Genomic DNA, 19614 nt, shown 5'->3' with positions numbered 1-19614 from the left:
GTTTGTACCTGTTCTGCACCACTTCCTCTCCAGCCTTCAGACTGTATCATAACTGTGGTTTGTACCTGTTCTGCACCACTTCCTCTCCAGCCTTCATACTGTATCATAACTGTGCTTTGTACCTGTTCTGCACCACTTCCTCTCCAGCCTTCAGACTGTATCATAACTGTGCTTTGTACCTGTTCTGCACCACTTCCTCTCCAGCCTTCATACTGTATCATAACTGTGCTTTGTACCTGTTCTGCACCACCTCCAGATCCTCTAGATTCTCCGGTACATCCAGCCCCACCAACCAGGTCTCCTTCTGGCCCATCCACAGCTCGCAGGAGTCTGTTTCACTGAAGATGGTGTAGAGGGCCATGGTATCATCCAGCTTCTTCTGCCTCAGGTCACACAGGGACATTAGCTCCATGTACAGGTCTCTGATGTCCTTCAGGCGTCTTTGGATGTCAGGCGTGTTGCGCAGCTCCTCGGGTAGCGCCGCCGCCTGGTCAAGTTCAAGTGGATTTTAAAGTGTATTTGCCGAAAACATACATTGCTGGAGAAATGTAACCACTCTCAAATTCAAAGACAGAGCTGTGGATGCAAGTACTGACCATCCATGATATCAACATTATAGTTTTAACTATGTTTTTAGGCTATACAGTGTTTGTTTACATTTTACTTTGTTTACAAACATTGGAGTAAAACCAGCTTATATTTTGTACTATATTTGAATTAAGCTCATGAGGCATTTATAAGTTACATTCTTCAAGAATTGATGGGTGCATATCATTCACTTTTAAATCCAAAAATGGATGTAGCAACTGCACCGTTAAGTAGTACAGTAAAACAAACCAAGGTGAGTCCGAAATGGTACCCTACTCCTTACATAGTAAACTACTTGCCCTGGGAATTGGGTGCCGTTTCAGACACATCCCCAATCAGCCATTCTGTCAGTCAGTCAGTTCATTCATTCACCTGTTTGGTCAGAGCATCGATGGTGGCTCCGTTCCTGGCGACATCGTTTCGGAGGTCTCGGTGTCTCTTCAGCAGCCTCTGGGTGGTATACTCATCATGGCCCATGTCATCACTAGTCATCTGCCTCTTGGCATCCAGCAGCCAGGCCTTCAGGTCTTCAGCCTCTCCCTGGAACTGAAAGAACCTCTGGGTGTCCTGGAGGTTCTGCCTTCTGAACGCTGCCAGTTCCTCCAGCTGCTGCCACTGACGCATCACGTCCTCCATGCAATCCCCAACCTAATATATACATTAATAAAATAGATTTCATTTAGAATTTTATCCAAAGCGACTTAAAGTACTGCATGCATACATTTAAGTAACGGGGACACCAGCAGGAATCAAACCCACGACCCTGGCGTTGCAAGTGCCACACTCTACAACCTAAGCCCAGCACCCTCTACCAACTGACCTGGGGCGCCCCGAAGTGTCTGGCCTGGATCATCTTATCACCCTCATCCAGTATCTGCTGCAGGTGTGCACGGCGAGCCCCCAGCTCGTTCTCGAAGGCACTGTGTTTGCTCTGCAGGACCAGCACACTGGTCAGGTCCTTGCCGTAGTCCAGCGAGGAGAAGATATGCTCTTTCTCCTTGATCCAGCTCTCCAGCTCGGCCATCTGAGATAAGACATAATATACTTTATTGTCAATTGTCTCAGATACACTAACGTTTGTATTTTTCCTTTATCCCAAACCCCTTGAGACACACACATACACACACAGAGAGAGAGAGAGTTTGGAGGACATGGTCCTCTGCAGTGCAGCACCAGTGGAGAACATTAGGGGTTAAGTCCCTCGCTCAAGGGCACCACCCTCCAGTTGCAAGCCCTTCTTTCCAGCCTCTCGACTACCTACCTCCCAGAAGAAGTTCCAGAGGCGTCGGGACTGCTCAAGGCGAGCGCGGCGTTGGGCCGCAAGGGCACACAGCTCCTGGTAACACAGGTCCAGGTGCTGCACCCGGTCCTTAATCACCTGGGGGTCACAGGGCTTGTAGCCTGGGAGAGAGAGGGGGGAGGTGGGTCAAAACATGACATGCAGTGATAATGGATCCCCCACTTTCCAATCTCAGGGCGGTCACTCTAACCACAAGAGTTGGATTATACTTTACATTCAAATATATTTCGGGTTATACTTTACATGAAGATATATTTTGGTAACACTATATTAAGATATATTTTGGTAACACTTTACATGAAGATATATTTTGGTAACATTTTACATGAAGATCTACAGTATTTTGGGTTACACTTTACATGAAGATATATTTTGGTAACATTTTACATGAAGATCTACAGTATTTTGGGTTACTCTATACATGAAGATATATTTGGGTTACACTTTACATGAAGGTATACTTAAAAAATATTGAATGTAACGTTTTACCCTCTTTTGTTAGATGATATGTACGGCCCGAGTACATAACAGGTAGCTGAGAGGGACAGTAGACGGAATAGGACTGTTCCTTGCACTTCACTTACTATCTCTATTGGCAAACTTGAGAGCAGCCGCGTTGGAGTCGTGAACTCTTTCTGCCTGCACAGTGATGTCGGCCTCCACCAGAGCATGCTTCTGGAGCAGGTCATCCACCTCCAACAGGTGCTTCCCAAAGTCAGGGGAGAGCAGCCGAGCCTGGGGACATGCCACAGAGTCAGAGGTCAGGGGGAGAGGTGGAGGGGGAGGGGAGGTCAGGCACAGAAGTGTGGGGTGGCAAGGAGGTTAGTTCATTGAGATGGGCCAAAACTAGCAAAGTAATGTTGTAGCATAGCTTGCTTGAGCAGGGGGGAAACTATCGTAATGTATTTCTGCAGTTATACACTGTATGCAAACACACCGAGCATACAAAACATTAAGAACACCTGCTCTTTCCATGACATACTGACCAGTTGAATCCAGGTGAAAGCTATGATCCTTATTGATGTCTCTTGTTAAATCCACTTTAATCAGTGTAGATGAAGAGGAGAAGACAGGTTGAAGAAGGATTTTTAATCCTTGACAATTGAGACATGAATTGTGTATGTGTGCCATTCAGAGAGTGAATAGGCAAGACAACATACTTAGGTGCCTGTAAACTGGGTATGGTAGTAGGTGCCAGGCGCACCGGTTTGTGTCAAGAACTGCAACGCTGCTTAGTTTTTCACACTCAACAGTTTCACGTCTGTATCAAGAATGGTCCACCACCCAAAGGACATCCAGCCAAAGTGACACAACTGTGGGAAGCATTGGAGTCAAAATGGACCAGCATCCCTGTGGAACGCTTTTTTTCAGATTCATAACTTGGCCCATGCTGTGTCTGGTTTCAATGGCCTAGTGGGTTAGCTTGCAACGCCAGGGTTGTGGGTTAGCTTGCAACGCCAGGGTTGTGGGTTAGCTTGCAACGCCAGGGTTGTGGGTTAGCTTGCAACGCCAGGGTTGTGGGTTAGCTTGCAACGCCAGGGTTGTTGGTTAGCTTGCAACACCAGGGTTGTGGGTTAGCTTGCAACGCCAGGGTTGTGGGTTAGCTTGCAACGCCAGGGTTGTGGGTTAGCTTGCAACGCCAGGGTTGTGGGTTAGCTTGCAACGCCAGGGTTGTGGGTTAGCTTGCAACACCAGGGTTGTGGGTTAGCTGCAACACCAGGGTTGTGGGTTTGATTGAAACACCAGGGTTATTGGTTAGCATGCAACACCAGGGTTGTGGGTTAGCTTGCAACACCAGGGTTGTGGGTTAGCTTGCAACACCAGGGTTATGGGTTAGCTTGCAACACCAGGGTTGTTGGTTAGCTTGCAACACCAGGGTTATGGGTTAGCTTGCAACGCCAGGGTTGTGGGTTAGCTTGCAATGCCAGGGTTGTGGGTTAGCTTGCAACGCCAGGGTTGTGGGTTAGCTTGCAACACCAGGGTTGTGGGTTAGCTTGCAACACCAGGGTTGTGGGTTTGATTGAAACACCAGGGTTATTGGTTAGCATGCAACACCAGGGTTGTGGGTTAGCTTGCAACACCAGAGTTATGGGTTAGCTTGCAACACCAGGGTTGTTGGTTAGCTTGCAACACCAGGGTTGTGGGTTAGCTTGCAACACCAGGGTTGTGGGTTAGCTTGCAACACCAGGGTTGTGGGTTAGCTTGCAACACCAGGGTTGTGGGTTAGCTTGCAACACCAGGGTTGTGGGTTAGCTTGCAATGCCAGGGTTATGGGTTAGCTGGCAACACCAGGGTTATGGGTTAGCTGGCAACGCCAGGGTTGTGGGTTAGCTGGCAACACCAGGGTTATGGGTTAGCTTGCAACACCAGGGTTATGGGTTAGCTTGCAACACTAGGGTTATGGGTTAACTTGCAACACCAGGGTTATGGGTTAACTTGCAACACCAGGGTTATGGGTTAGCTTGCAACACCAGGGTTATGGGTTAACTTGCAACACCAGGGTTATGGGTTAACTTGCAACACCAGGGTTATGGGTTAGCTTGCAACACCAGGGTTATGGGTTAGCTTGCAACACCAGGGTTATGGGTTTGATTGCAGCAGGAGCCAGGTATAGTAAGTACAGTATGCATCACTGTCAATATCTTCCATTTTGTAAGTTGCTTTGGCCATATTGTTATTGTATTATGTGTATTATTACTATTATCACTGTACCTTCATCCCATCCATCCAGTTGATGATGTACAACATCTCCTGGAAGATCCTCTGCAGGGTGAGGTTCTTGTCCAGTCGTGCCCTGCGAGCTTTCAGCAGCTCCTGTAGGTAATCCCACAGCCTCAGGATGTTGTCCTTACGCACGTCGATGCGCTTGGTGTCGTGGTAACGCTCAGACTCCAGCTCTTTAGAGATGGCTACTATGCCCTGGATGCGTTCCTCGTAGGCAGCGATGTCCGTCTCGATGGCGTCGTGCTTCTTCTTAGCGGCCTCTACCGCCGGCAGGTCGTAGCCGAAGTTGTCCTGAAGGTGGAAGGTATTTCAGATGTGAAGAGACTGTTATATATGTCGATCTTAATATTTGGGGCAGGTAAGTATTCTGACTTGAGATCTGTGCAAGTTTTCACACAAGTCTCCCACTGTCATCAATGAATGATTTACGCAAAGGTCCAAGTTGCATGCACTTGTCTCAGCTTTGAATTGGCCCCAAAATGAAGTGGATGTCTGTTTTGTTATGTTTTTATGGGCTGTCTATGTTCAGGTGAATTGCAGCTGTCAGCCAATCAGCATTCAGGGCTCGAACCACCAAGTGTATAATAGTGGACATGTTACGGTCTGATATACCACGGCTGCCAGCCAATCAGCACTCAGGGCTCGAACCACCCAGTGTATAATAGTGGACATTTACCTGTGCCACCAGTCTCTGGTTCTCCAGTAGCCAGGTCTCTCTCATGGAAGCCTTCCTGTCGAAGCGTCTGGCCATCTGCTCCAGTTTCTCCTGACGAATCAGCTCGTCTCTCAGGACACGTTCCCTCTCATGCTCAGCCCACTCCAAATGCTCCCAGGCCTGCAGAGGACAACATGGTTGATAACAAACTCAAAAATAGAAACGTCCCTTTTTCAGGATGCGGTCTTTCAAAGATAATTCATAAAAATCCAAATAACTTCACAGATCTTCATTGTAAATGGTTTAAACACTGTTTCCCATGCTTGTTCAATGAACCATAAACAATTAATGAACATGCACTTGTGGAACAGTCGTTAGAACCGTTAGTCGTTAGCTTACAGACGGTAGGCAATTAAGGTCACAGTTATGACATGACCCTCCAGCATGACAATGCCACCAGCCATACTGCTCGTTCTGTGAGTGATTTCCTGCAAGACAGGAATGTCAGTGTTCTGCCATGGCCAGCAAAGAGCCCGGATCTCAATCCCAATGAGCACATCTGGGACCTGTTGGATTGGAGGGTGAAGGCTAGGGCCATTCCCCCCAGAAATGTCCGGGAACTTGCAGGTGCCTTGGCTTGCAGGTGCCTTGGTGGAAGAGTGGGTAACATCTCACAGCAAAAAGTGGCAAATCCGATGCTGTCCATGAGGAGGAGATGCACAGACAGGGACAGTCTATTTCACTGTCAGCAGGCTACTGTAGGGCTTTGTTAAGATTCAGTCATTCTTGTGTCTTTGTTCATGAATAAATCACCCAGTACTCAATCTACTGCCACGGTCTCCTCCATTCCTGCATTCTGATGACACCCCATAGCGTAAGTAAGTCCTGAACCAGCCCACTAGATTAAACTTACCTCCCATTTTAGTATTCCTGCAAGCTTATATTCCTTACCCTGTTGAGATCAGCCACTAGAGCCCCCTCCTTGGGGGTATAGACTCTCTGGTTGTTGGCTCTCATACGACTCTGGATGGTGAACAGCAGCACCTCCAGATTACCTTTCTCCTGGAACCTGGAACATCACAGACAAAACAATAAACGATGTGTCAGAACCAGAACAAGAATGTCTTATTTTAAAAGATGGGGGAAATTCCCAGTTTCGAAGTTACAAGAATCCTGAAGGTTTTCTGGAAAACCTAGATTTGTTTTTCGGGAACGTTTCTGGAATTGTGCCCTAGTTGAGCCATAGAGTAATACGGCAGGTTGATGTGACTGACTTGGGGGGTTTCTCCACTATGCGGTAGGAGTTGAAGGATTGGAGCTGCTGTTGGACCCCGGTCAGAGAGTTTGCCAGTTTACGGTTGTTCAGGATGATGATGGTCTGCTGTATCCATGTCAGCAGGTCTGACGACAGGGTTTCGTACTTGTCAATCATCTTCTCTGTCTCTATGGCATGGTCTAGTACCTAGAGGATGGATGCAGAGGGTTAGGTTACTCAAACACTAGAGTGTAATACTGTCACATGAAACAATGCATGCACGGATTTACGCACACACACACACACACAGCATTATTTATCCCATCCTCACCTTGCCAACTCTCTTCCCCTCCACCGCTAGTGCCTTCATCTTGGAGAAGTAGTGGTAGAAAGCCACAACATATGTGATGATGGACTTCTCATCTGGGTTCTCTGTGAACACATCTGTAATACAGACAGACAGTCAGAACTAGAAGATCACCTTGAGCTCAGCCCATGAAGACCTGAAAGGGCTGGTTTCTCGAACAGAGGGTTCTAGACTGAAAAGGATTTTCTACTGAGATGTTCCATTGAGTATGCTTTTTAGTCCATGACTTGGCTTAATCTGGGTCCAGCAAACCGGTTCTTAGTTCTAGATGAGGGAACAGCACATTGTCACTCACCTTCAGGGTCTAACAGTTTTGCTACTCCAAGCGTCTGCTCTGCTACATTGAAGGCATTCTGAAGGTTATGGGTTGGATTGGACCTCTTCAGGCCACTATAGTCCACCAGGTCTGGCCTTGAGAGAGACAGACATAACAATGAGGATCAGTTATAGAACCCATTGCCCTTCATGGTTTTGAGGTCTGGGGTCAGCCCACCAACCAAGTTTTTTTTATTTTTATGGGACAAACACCAAATTGAGACATTGCATACAGAATTCTGCAAAAATATCCTCGGTGTATTATGTAAAACACCAAATAATGAATGCAGAGCAGAATTAGGCCGATACCCGCTAATGATCAACATCCAGAAAAGAGACGTTAAATTCTACAACCACCTAAAAGGAAGCGATTCCCAAACCTTCCACAACAAAGCCATCACCTACAGACAAATTAATCTGGAGAACAGCCCCCTAAGCAAGCTGGTCCTGGGGCTAAATTCACAAACACAAACAGACCCCACAAAGACCCAGGACAGCATCACAATTAGACCCAACCAAATCATGAGAAAACAAAAAGATAATTACATGACCCATTGAAAACAGAGGAAACTAGAATGCTATTTGGCCGTGAACAGAGATCACACAGCGGCAGAATATCTGACCACTGTGATTGACCCAAAATTAAGGAAATCTTTGACTATGTACAGACTCAGTGAGCATAGCCTTGCTATTGAGAAAGGCTGCCAAAGTCAGACCTGGCTCTTGAGAGAAGACAGGCTATGTGCACACTGCCCACAAAATGAGGTGGAAACTGAGTTGCACTTCCTAACCTCTTGCCAAATGTATGACCATATTAGAGAAACATATTTCCCTCAGATTACACAGATCAATCAGATCAATCACAGCAGCAAGACTTGTGACCTGAAAAGGGCAGCCAAGAGAAGTGCAACCAGTGAAGAACAAACACTATTATAAATACAACCTATATTTACATAGATTTATTTTCCATTTTGTAATTTAACTATTTGCACATCATTACAACACTGTATGTAGATATAATATGATCTTTGAAATGTTTTTATTCTTTTGGAAATGTGATTGTAATGGTTTTTTTCCCTTCACTTTTGTTTATTATCTATTTCACTTGTTTTGGCAATGTAAACATATGTTTTCCATGCCAATAAAGCCATTCAATTGAATTAGAGCGAGAGAGAGCGAGATAAAGAAAGAGAGAGAGACAGAGAGAGAGATTAAGAAAGAGAGCGAGAGACAGAGTGTGTGAGAGAGAGAGAGACAGTGAGAGAGATAACATTGCTGTGGGGACTTGCTTCCATTCAGTCACAAGAGCATTAGAGAGGTCAGGCACTGATTTTAGGCGATTAGGCTTGGTCCGCAGTCGGCGTTCCAATTCATCCTAAAGGTGCTCATTTGGGTTGAGGTCAGTGCTCTGTGCAGGCCAGTCAAGTTCTTCCCCACTGATCTCGACAGACCATTTTTGTCCAGACCTCACTTTGTACCCCAGGGGCATTGTCATGCTGAAACAATAAAGGGCCTTCCCCAAAGTGCTGCCACAAAGTTGGAAGCACAGAATCGTCTACAAAGTCATTGTATCCTGTAGCATTAAGATTTCTTTCACGTTTGATTCATCCGTTGGACCACCAGATGGTAAAGCCAGATTCATCATGCCAGAGAACGCGTTTCCACTGCTCCAGAGTCCAATGGCAGCGAGATTTACACCACTTCAGTCGATGCTCGGCATTGCGCATGGTGATCTTAGGCTTGTGTGCAGCTGCTCGGCAATTGAAACACATTTCATGAAGCTCCCGATGAACAGTTCTTGTGCTGCTGTTGCTCCAGAGGCAGTTTGGAACACGGTAGTGAGTGTTGCAACCGAGAACAAATTATATTTACAGTGCTTCAGCACTCGGCGGTCCCGTTCTATGAGCTTGTGTGGCCTACCACTTCGCGGCTGAGCCGTTGTTGCTCCTAGACTTTTTCACTTCAAAATAACACTTACAGTTGACCAGGGCAGCTCCAGCAGGGCAGAAATGTGACAAAGTGACTTGTTGGAAAGGTGGCATCCTATGACGGTGCTACGTTGAAAGTCTGAGCTCTTCAGTAAGGCCATTCTACTGACAATGTTTGTCTATGGAGATTGCATAGCTGTGTGCTTGATTTTATACACCTGTCAGCAACGGTGTGGCTGAAACCGCCGAATCCACTAATTTGAATGGGTGTCCACATACTTTTGTATATATCGTGTATATGGTTCTGTTACAACCAGGTTGTAACCAATGGCATCATTCTGGCACAGCTATTGTGGATGATATGTGATTCTATCTTCTCTTACCGGTGTTTGTGTATGAGAGCGCTGAACGCCATTCCGTCTTTCCAACTGGTGGTGAAGTTGGTGATGTTTACGTTTGGATATCTGTAGAAACAGGACAGACAAAGAGTCAATGTCATGGACTGGCCTCAATCCCAAACGGATCCCAGTAGCTAACAGGACTAATAACATACACTGATCCCTAATGAACCTGGCTTTATCCAAGCAACCCTGATCATTGATCCTTTTGTGGTTCCAATGTCTCAGTGAGTGAGAGCATGGTGTTGGCAAGATCAGGGCTGTGGGTTCTACTGACCTGACAAAGACTTTTGAAGGCCTATATGTTGAAGTGTTGTATATAGGGGATGGGGGGAGTAGCAATATTCTGTGTGTGGGCCTCTCATTTCTTTATGTGGGTTCTATTGTCACATGGGCCACCAAGTTTCTCTGTCAATACTGACAGTTTCTGGAAATTGCTTTGGATTAGTCTTTTTTTTACTCACCCAGCAGTCTTCATCTGGCACCAGAGTAGCAGAGCGTCCTTGGCTGTGCGGCTCTCCCGTTGAGTCCCGTCTGCCTGTCCCATCTCCACCACAATGTCTTGGATCTGTCGGACAGGGACAGGAGGGACAGAGAGTCAACTACAGTAATGAATACACTAGACTAGATAGTTCTTACGTGGAGACCAAACAGACGTAACACAACCTACATGTAGCCGGACACCAAGACCGTTGTGAAGAGCACACAACAACGCCTATTCAACTCAAATCAAATCGTATTTGTCACATGTGCCGGATACAACAGGCTTTGAAGGGAAATGCTCTAAACCAACAAGGCAGCTGTAAAAAACAAAATTATACAAATATTAACTTTAAAAAAATACAAATATTAGACAAAATAAACAACAAGTAGAAAAATATTTGATATCAAATTAAGACCTAGAAAAAATATGAATAAGAAATAAAATAAATACATATTTAAAGAGCAGCAGTAAAATAACAATAGCGAGGCTTTATACAGGGGGTACCGGTACAGAGTCAATGTGCGGGGACACCGGTTAGTCGAGGTAATTGAGGTAATATGTACATGAAGGTAGAGTTGTTAAAGTGACTATACATAGATAATAACAGAGAGTAGCAGCAGTGTAAAGGGGGGGGGGGGGGGGCAATGCAAATAGCCATTTGATTAGATGTTCAGGAGTCTTATGGCTTGGGGGTAGAAGCTGTTGAGAAGCCTCTTGGACCTAGACTTGGCGCCCTGGTACCACTTGCCATGCGGTAGTAGAGAGAACAGTCTATGACTAGTGTGGCTGGAATCTTTGACAATTTTTAAAGCCTTCCTCTGACACCGCCTGGTATAGAGGTCCTGGATGGCAGGAAGCTTGGCCCCAGTGATGTACTGGGCCGTACACACTACCCTCTGTAGTGCCTTGTGGTTGGAGGCCGAGCAGTTGCCATACCAGGCACTGATGCAACCAGTCAGGATGATCTCGATGCTGCAGCTGTAGAACCTTTTGAGGATCTGAGGACCCATGTTTTGAGTTAGTGCATATGGCACCTCCGATGTCACGGTTCGTTGTTTGTTTCTTTTTGTTTGGAAGTTTCGGGTAAATTAAGATGTGGAACTTTAATCACACTGCACCTTGGTCTGCCTCTCCACACAACCGTGACAACATGCAGTGTATAGTGTACATACTGTATATTTTAGAATGGGAGAATGTTTAGACATAAACTGCCTATTTCTTATTTTAGGCTGAAATATGAAGAGTATATTTTTATTAGTAATGAGGGTAAAACAAGTTAAAACAAGGTTTAATTGATAGAGCGGGGCATGTTAAATCTGTAAATGATCAAGGTTACCGTCTTCCCACCAACTACCAACACACTGTCAGTAATTAAAACAGGGATTCTATCTGTGAGACGTACGGCTCCTCAGAGGCTAAATTTAGCACCACTTTGCTTCTCTTCTCCTCCGTTTGTTCTGACACTACGCAGGGATGCAGACAGAGGCTAGCTAGTCAACTCTTCCCTATGTTCTCCTCTCCTCCTTGATGGAGTGAATAATGCAGCAACTAGGCCATATTGTTTGAACTAGCAAAGCTAAAAATAACAGGACAATGTCAAATTAAAAATAAACACTGTATCAGCCTGTTAAAAAGAATCACTGTATCAGCCCAGATAAAAGAATCAAACAGACATGGTGTTTTGTTTGGGATGTTTTAGTTTTAACACCAGATAATGATGGCTGTTGGCTGAAACCAGACTGTATACAGCTCCAGGTAGAGGGGATTTATGTTGAATTCTAGTTCATTGTTCAACCAGTGTTGTCTTTAGTGATTAGATCACCTAAGCTGGTGATCCCAGATCAGTTTGTGCTGTCTTGCCACCGGGACATAGAAGTTGGCTATAAAGCACAAACAGATCTGGGACCAGGCATGCACCAGGTTGTTTTAAATTGAGGTAATTTTGTAACCTGTGTTGTTTAAGTGGTTAGTTAGAAGAAGAAGAATCCTAACTCACCTGGAATCTGAGAATTATGGTCCAGATGAGTCCCAGGATGAGGCGGTGGTTGCCGTCGACGATGTCGTGTGATCCCATGTTCTCCAGGTGGACCCTCTGCTCCTTGAGGAACTGCAGGGCCTTGTCTACGTTCTCCAGACAGTGGATCCTCATACGGCCCTTAGTGGGCTTGGGCTGGAAGGAGAGAGAGAGGGAGATAATAGTAATGTGTGGCTATTTACAGTGCCTTTGGAAAGTTTTCAGACCCCTTGACTTTTTCCACATTTTGTTACGTTACAGACTTATTCTAAAATGAATTAAATAAAAAAAACCTTAGCAATCTACAAACAATACCCAATAATGAAAAAGCAAAAACAGGTTTAGACATTTTTGCAAATTAATAAAAGATTTAAAACAGAAACACCTTATTTACATAAGTATGGAGACTTGAAATTGAGCTCAGGTGCATCCTGTTTCCATTGATCATCCTTGAGATGATGTTTCAACATGATTGGAGTCCACCTGTGGTCATTTCAATTGATTGGATACGATTTGGATCGACACACACCTGTCTATATAAGGTCCCACAGTTGACAGTGCATGTCAGAGCAAAAACCAAGCCATGAGGTCAAAGACATTGTCCGTAGAGCTCCGAGACAAGATTGTGTCGAGGCACAGATCTGGGGAAGGGTACCAAAACATGTCTGCAGCATTGAAGGTCCCCAAGAACACAGTGTCCTCCATCATTCTAAATGGAAGAAGTTTGGAAACACCAAGACTAGAGCTGCCCGGCCAAATCTGAGCAATCTACCAGTCAAGCCAGATGGAAGCCACTCCTCAGTAAAAGGCACAAGACTCTCAGACCATGAGAAACAAGATTCTCTGATCTGATGAAACCAAGATTGAACTCTTTGGCCTGAATGTCAAGTGTCACGTCTGGAGGAAAACTGGCACCCTCCCTACGGTGAAGCATGGTGGTGGCAGAATCATGCTGTGAGGATGTTTTTCAGCAGCAAGGACTGGGACACTAGTCAGGATAGAGGCAAATATGAAAGGTGCAATGTACAGAGAGATCCTTGATAAAAACCTGCTCCAAAGCTCTCAGGACCTCAGACTGGGTGAACCCTCAGCACACATTCAAGACAACGCAGGAGTGGCTTCGGGACGAGTCTGAGTGGCCCAGCCAGAACCCGGATTTAATCCTGATTGAACATCTCTGGAGAGACCTAAATATAGCTGTGCAGCAAAACTCCCCATCTAACCTGACAGAGCTTGAGAGGAGAAACTCCCCAAATACAGGTGTGCCAAGCTTGTAGCGTCATACCCAAGAAGACTCGAGGCTGTAATCGCTGCCAAAGGTGCTTCAACAAAGTACTGAGTAAAGAGTCTGAATACTTATGTAAATGTAATATTTCCGTTCCATTTCTAAAAAACTGTTTTTGCTTTGTCATCATGGGGTATTGAATCAATGTTAGAATAAGGCTGTAATGTAACAAAATGTGGAAGAAGGTCAAGGGGTCTGAATACTTGATAAATGTGACTGGAGGACTTCCACACTGATCTGGATCATCAGACCATTGTCATAACAGGGACAAAGAAAAGCTACAGATCAAACATACAATACATCTAAATGCACACTGTTCACACACTACACACTACACACTACACACACATACAATACATCTAAATGCACACTGTTCACACACTACACACTACACACTACACACTACACACACATACAATACATCTAAATGCACACTGTTCACACACTACACACTACACACTACACACTACACACACATACAATACATCTAAATGTACACTGTTCACACACTACACACACTACACACTACACACACACAATACATCTAAATGCACACTGTTCACACACTACACACTACACACTACACACTACACACTACACACTACACACACACACACAATACATCTAAATGCACACTGTTCACACACTACACACTAAACACTACACACTACACACTACACACAATACATCTAAATGCACACTGTTCACACACTACACACTACACACTACACACACATACAATACATCTAAATGCACACTGTTCACACACTACACACACTACACACTACACACTACACACACACATACAATACATCTAAATGCACACTGTTCACACACTACACACTAAACACTACACACTACACACTACACACAATACATCTAAATGCACACTGTTCACACACTACACACTACACACTACACACACATACAATACATCTAAATGCACACTGTTCACACACTACACACACTACACACTACACACTACACACACATACAATACATCTAAATGCACACTGTTCACACACTACACACTACACACTACACATCTAAATGCACACTGTTCACACACTACACACTACACACTACACACACATACAATACATCTAAATGCACACTGTTCACACACTACACACACTACACACTACACACTACACACACACACACACACACATACAATACATCTAAATGCACACTTTTCACACACTACACACTACACACTACACACACATACAATACATCTAAATGTACACTGTTCACACACTACACACTACACACTACACACTACACACACATACAATACATCTAAATGCACACTGTTCACACACTACACACTACACACAATACATCTAAATGCACACTGTTCACACACTACACACTACACACTACACACACACACAATACATCTAAATGCACACTGTTCACACACTACACACTACACACTACACACACACACAATACATCTAAATGCACACTGTTCACACACTACACACTACACACTACACACACATACAATACATCTAAATGCACACTGTTCACACACTACACACTACACACTACACACACATACAATACATCTAAATGCACACTGTTCACACACTACACACTACACACTACACACACATACAATACATCTAAATGCACACTGTTCACACACTACACACTACACACTACACACTACACACAATACATCTAAATGCACACTGTTCACACACTACACACTACACACTACACACTACACACAATACATCTAAATGCACACTGTTCACACACACACACTACACACTACACACACACACACACACACACAATACATCTAAATGCACACTGTTCACACACACACACTACACACTACACACACACACACACACACACAATACATCTAAATGCACACTGTTCACACACACACACTACACACTACACACACACACACACACACACAATACATCTAAATGCACACTGTTCACACACACACACACTACACACTACACACACACTCACACACACACATACAATACATCTAAATGCACACTGTTCACACACACACACTACACACACACTCACACACACACATACAATACATCTAAATGCACACTGTTCACACACACACACTACACACACACACACACACACACATACAATACATCTAAATGTACACTGTTCACACACACACACTACACACTACACACACACATACAATACATCTAAATGCACACTGTTCACACACTACACACTACACACTACACACTACACACTACACACACACACACACACACAATACATCTAAATGCACACTGTTCACACACACACACTACACACACACACACACACACACACATCCAATACATCTAAATGTACACTGTTCACACACACACACTACACACTACACACACACATACAATACATCTAAATGCACACTGTTCACACACACACTACACACACACATACAATACATCTAAATGCACACTGTTCACACACACACACTACACACTACACACACACACACACACACACACACACAATACATCTAAATGCACACTGTTCACACACACACACTACACACTACACACACACTCACACACACACACATACAATACATCTAAATGCACACTGTTCACACACACACACTACACACACACACACACACACACATACAATATATCTAAATGCACACTGTTCACACACACACACTACACACACACACACACATACAATACATCTAAATGCACACTGTTCACACACACACACACTACACACACACACACACACACACACACACACACACACATACAATACATCTAAATGCACACTGTTCACACACACACACTACACACACACACACACACACACACACACACATACAATACATCTAAATGCACACTGTTCACACACACACACTACACACTACACACACACACACATACAATACATCTAAATGTACACTGTTCACACACTACACACTACACACTACACACACACACAAACACACAATACATCTAAATGCACACTGTTCACACACACACACACACACACACTACACACACACACACACACATACATCTAAATGCACACTGTTCACACACACACACTACACACTACACACACACACATACACAATACATCTAAATGCACACTGTTCACACACTACACACACGACACACACAATACATCTAAATGCACACTGTTCACACACACACACTACACACTACACACACACACACACACACACACACACACATACAATACATCTAAATGCACACTGTTCACACACACACACTACACACTACACACACACACACACACATACAATACATCTAAATGCACACTGTTCACACACACACACACTACACACTACACACTACACACACACACACACACATACAATACATCTAAATGCACACTGTTCACACACACACACTACACACTACACACACACTACACACACATACAATACATCTAAATGCACAATGTTCACACACACGCACACACTACACAAATACACACGTGTGAGTGCTTTTGGTGACAGGCTGAAGAAATTTGGCTTGTCACCAAAGCACTCACAAACTTCTACAGATGCACAATCGAGAGCATCCTGTCGGGCTGGATCACCGCCTGGTACGGAAACTGCTCCACCACCCACAACCATAGGGTAGTGAGGTCTGCACAACCCATCACCGGGGGCAAACTACCTGCCCTCCAGGACACCTACACCACCCGATGTCACAGGAAGGCCATAAAGATCATTTGATTTTTTACTTTATTTAACTAATTCTTATTTTCAATGACGGCCTGGGAACAGTGGGTTAACTGGTCTAGGAACAGTGGGTTAACTTGTCTAGGAACAGTGGGTTAACTGGTCTAGGAACAGTGGGTTAACTGGTCTAGGAACAGTGGGTTAACTGGTCTAGGAACAGTGGGTTAACTGGTCTAGGAACAGTGGGTTAACTGGTCTAGGAACAGTGGGTTAACTGGTCTAGGAACAGTGGGTTAACTGGTCTAGGAACAGTGGGTTAACTGGCCTGGGGAACAGTGGGTTAACTGGCCTAGGAACAGTGGGTTAACTGGCCTAGGAACAGTGGGTTAACTGGCCTAGGAACAGTGGGTTAACTGCCTGTTCAGGGGCAGAATGACAGATATAATCCCCTTGTCAGCTCGGGGATTTGAACTTGCAACCTTCCGGTTACTGGCCCAACACTCTAACCACTAGGCTACCCTGCCGCCCTGTTGTCAAGGACAACAACCACCCGAGCCACTGCCTGTTCACCCCCGCTATCATCCAGAAGGCGAGGTCAGTACAGGTGCATCAAAGCAGGTACCGAGAGACTGAAAAACAGCTTCTATCTCAAGGCCATCAGACTTAAACAGCCATCACTAACATTGAGTGGCTGCTGCCAACATACTGACTCAACTCCAGCCACTTTAATAATGGAAATTGATGTAAAATATATCACTAGCCACTTTAAAACAACGCTACTTAATATAATGTTTACATACCCTACATTACTCATCTCATATGTATATGTATATACTGTACTCTGTCATCTACTGCATCCTTATGTAATACATGTATAAACTATGCCACTTTGTTTACATACCCTACATTACTCACCTCATTTGTATATACTGTACTCGATAACATCTACTGTATCTTGCCTATGCCGTTCTGTAACCATCACTCATTCATATATCTTTATGTACATATTCTTTATCCCTTTACACTTGTGTGTATAAGGTAGTAGTTGTGGAATTGTTAGGTTAGATTACTCGTTGGTTATTACTGCATTGTAGGAACTAGAAGCACAAGCATTTCGCTACACTCGCATTAACAATCTGCTAACCATGTGTAATGTGACAAATACATTTGATTTGATTTGATTTTGACATACACACTGTTCACACACACACACACACACACACACACACACACACACTACACCATAAATACATACTGTTCACATGCACACACACACACAACACACACACACACACACACACACACATATACCCACACACTACACACATATACCCACACACATATACCCACACACTACACACATATACCCACACACTACACACATATAGCCACACACTACACACATACACACACACCACACACACAATAAAACCCACACACTACACACATAAACCCACACACTACACACATACAACCCACACACTACACACATACACCCACACACTACACACATATACCCACGTACCAGTTTCTCGCCAGAGAGGAGCTCCAGTAGTTTGATGAGCATGCGTCCATCCCTGAGGTCCAGGTACAGGTCAGAGATACGGCAGCTGACCCGGGACAGGATGGAGTTGACCCACTTAGTGAAGGTCTTCTTCTGGACCGCCTCACGCTCATCTAGAGGAGGAGAATACAGGGAACTAGCTCAGATATCACCAGATTACACAGTAATAACGCAGCAATAACCTATTAGTTACTGATTTACTTATTTGGGAATCATTCAAACAAACACCACTAGCAGAACACTGTGGAGTGTATGATGTATGACAATGTGTGTGTGTGTGTGCATGAGTGTGAAATTCATTTTTGAAGCTTGAGAATAGACATGAGAATCCACAAGGCCTTTGTAAGTAGTCTTTAAAGTATGATCCTACTCTGAGCGTAAGAATGTCAGCAGCACTGTGACTTATGTATTACCAACCTGGATTCATGGGTAGACGTAGCATAGTAAATACAAATCCAGGACACTGAAATTAGTATGATATGTTACGTTTGGTATTGTATGTATTAATTTGTGGTAGCCCATCATCAATTTCGTATAATATGTTACGAATTGCAAATCATACAATATGTTGCGAATTTTCATAGGAGAATCCTTTGAAGAACCATTTTGGTTCGACAGAGGGTTCTACATGGAACCCGAAAAGGTTCTACCTGGAACCAGAAAGGGTTATCCTATGGGGGATGGCCAAAGAACCCTTTTGGAACCCTTTTTTCTAAGAGCGTATGCCCACCCATCCACCCGACCAACCACCCTCCTTTCATTTTTGCCTTAATTAAGTAACCTTCTGTCTTATGTACTGTATGTAACCATGCCAAATGTAACATATCATCGTAATTTGAGTGTCCCTGGATTTTCGTTTACTATGTTATTTCTAATCTATGAGACCAGCCTGGGCTGACTACTACCCACCTGATGGCATTATGTCTTCCTACTGGTTAGCAGCAGGAGCTCACAGTCACACATTAAAGCCTCCTTCAACACTGCCTACGTCCCAAATGGCCCATTAGGGCTCTGGTCTAAAGAAGTGCACTACACAGGGAATAGGA

General features: G+C 44.3%; 1 protein-coding gene across 1 annotated transcript in view; it reads right to left on the bottom strand.

Annotated features, from left to right (window-relative positions):
- LOC109904594 (spectrin beta chain, erythrocytic-like) overlaps nt 1-19614 on the bottom strand; it is a 69359-nt gene that overhangs the window by 35982 nt on the left and 13763 nt on the right. The window contains 15 exon segments of the mRNA XM_031787867.1: nt 237-487; nt 961-1236; nt 1409-1612; nt 1850-1989; nt 2473-2623; nt 4601-4903; nt 5289-5447; nt 6219-6336; nt 6542-6729; nt 6854-6966; nt 7185-7300; nt 9516-9596; nt 9995-10098; nt 12011-12184; nt 18530-18681. Of these exon segments, the coding sequence (XP_031643727.1) occupies nt 237-487; nt 961-1236; nt 1409-1612; nt 1850-1989; nt 2473-2623; nt 4601-4903; nt 5289-5447; nt 6219-6336; nt 6542-6729; nt 6854-6966; nt 7185-7300; nt 9516-9596; nt 9995-10098; nt 12011-12184; nt 18530-18681 (2530 nt within the window).

The sequence above is a fragment of the Oncorhynchus kisutch genome, linkage group LG14 (assembly GCF_002021735.2).
Source record: "Oncorhynchus kisutch isolate 150728-3 linkage group LG14, Okis_V2, whole genome shotgun sequence".
Classification (NCBI taxonomy): domain Eukaryota; kingdom Metazoa; phylum Chordata; class Actinopteri; order Salmoniformes; family Salmonidae; genus Oncorhynchus; species Oncorhynchus kisutch.
Note: the sequence above shows the minus strand (reverse complement) of the source record. Positions and strands in the feature narration are given on the sequence as shown.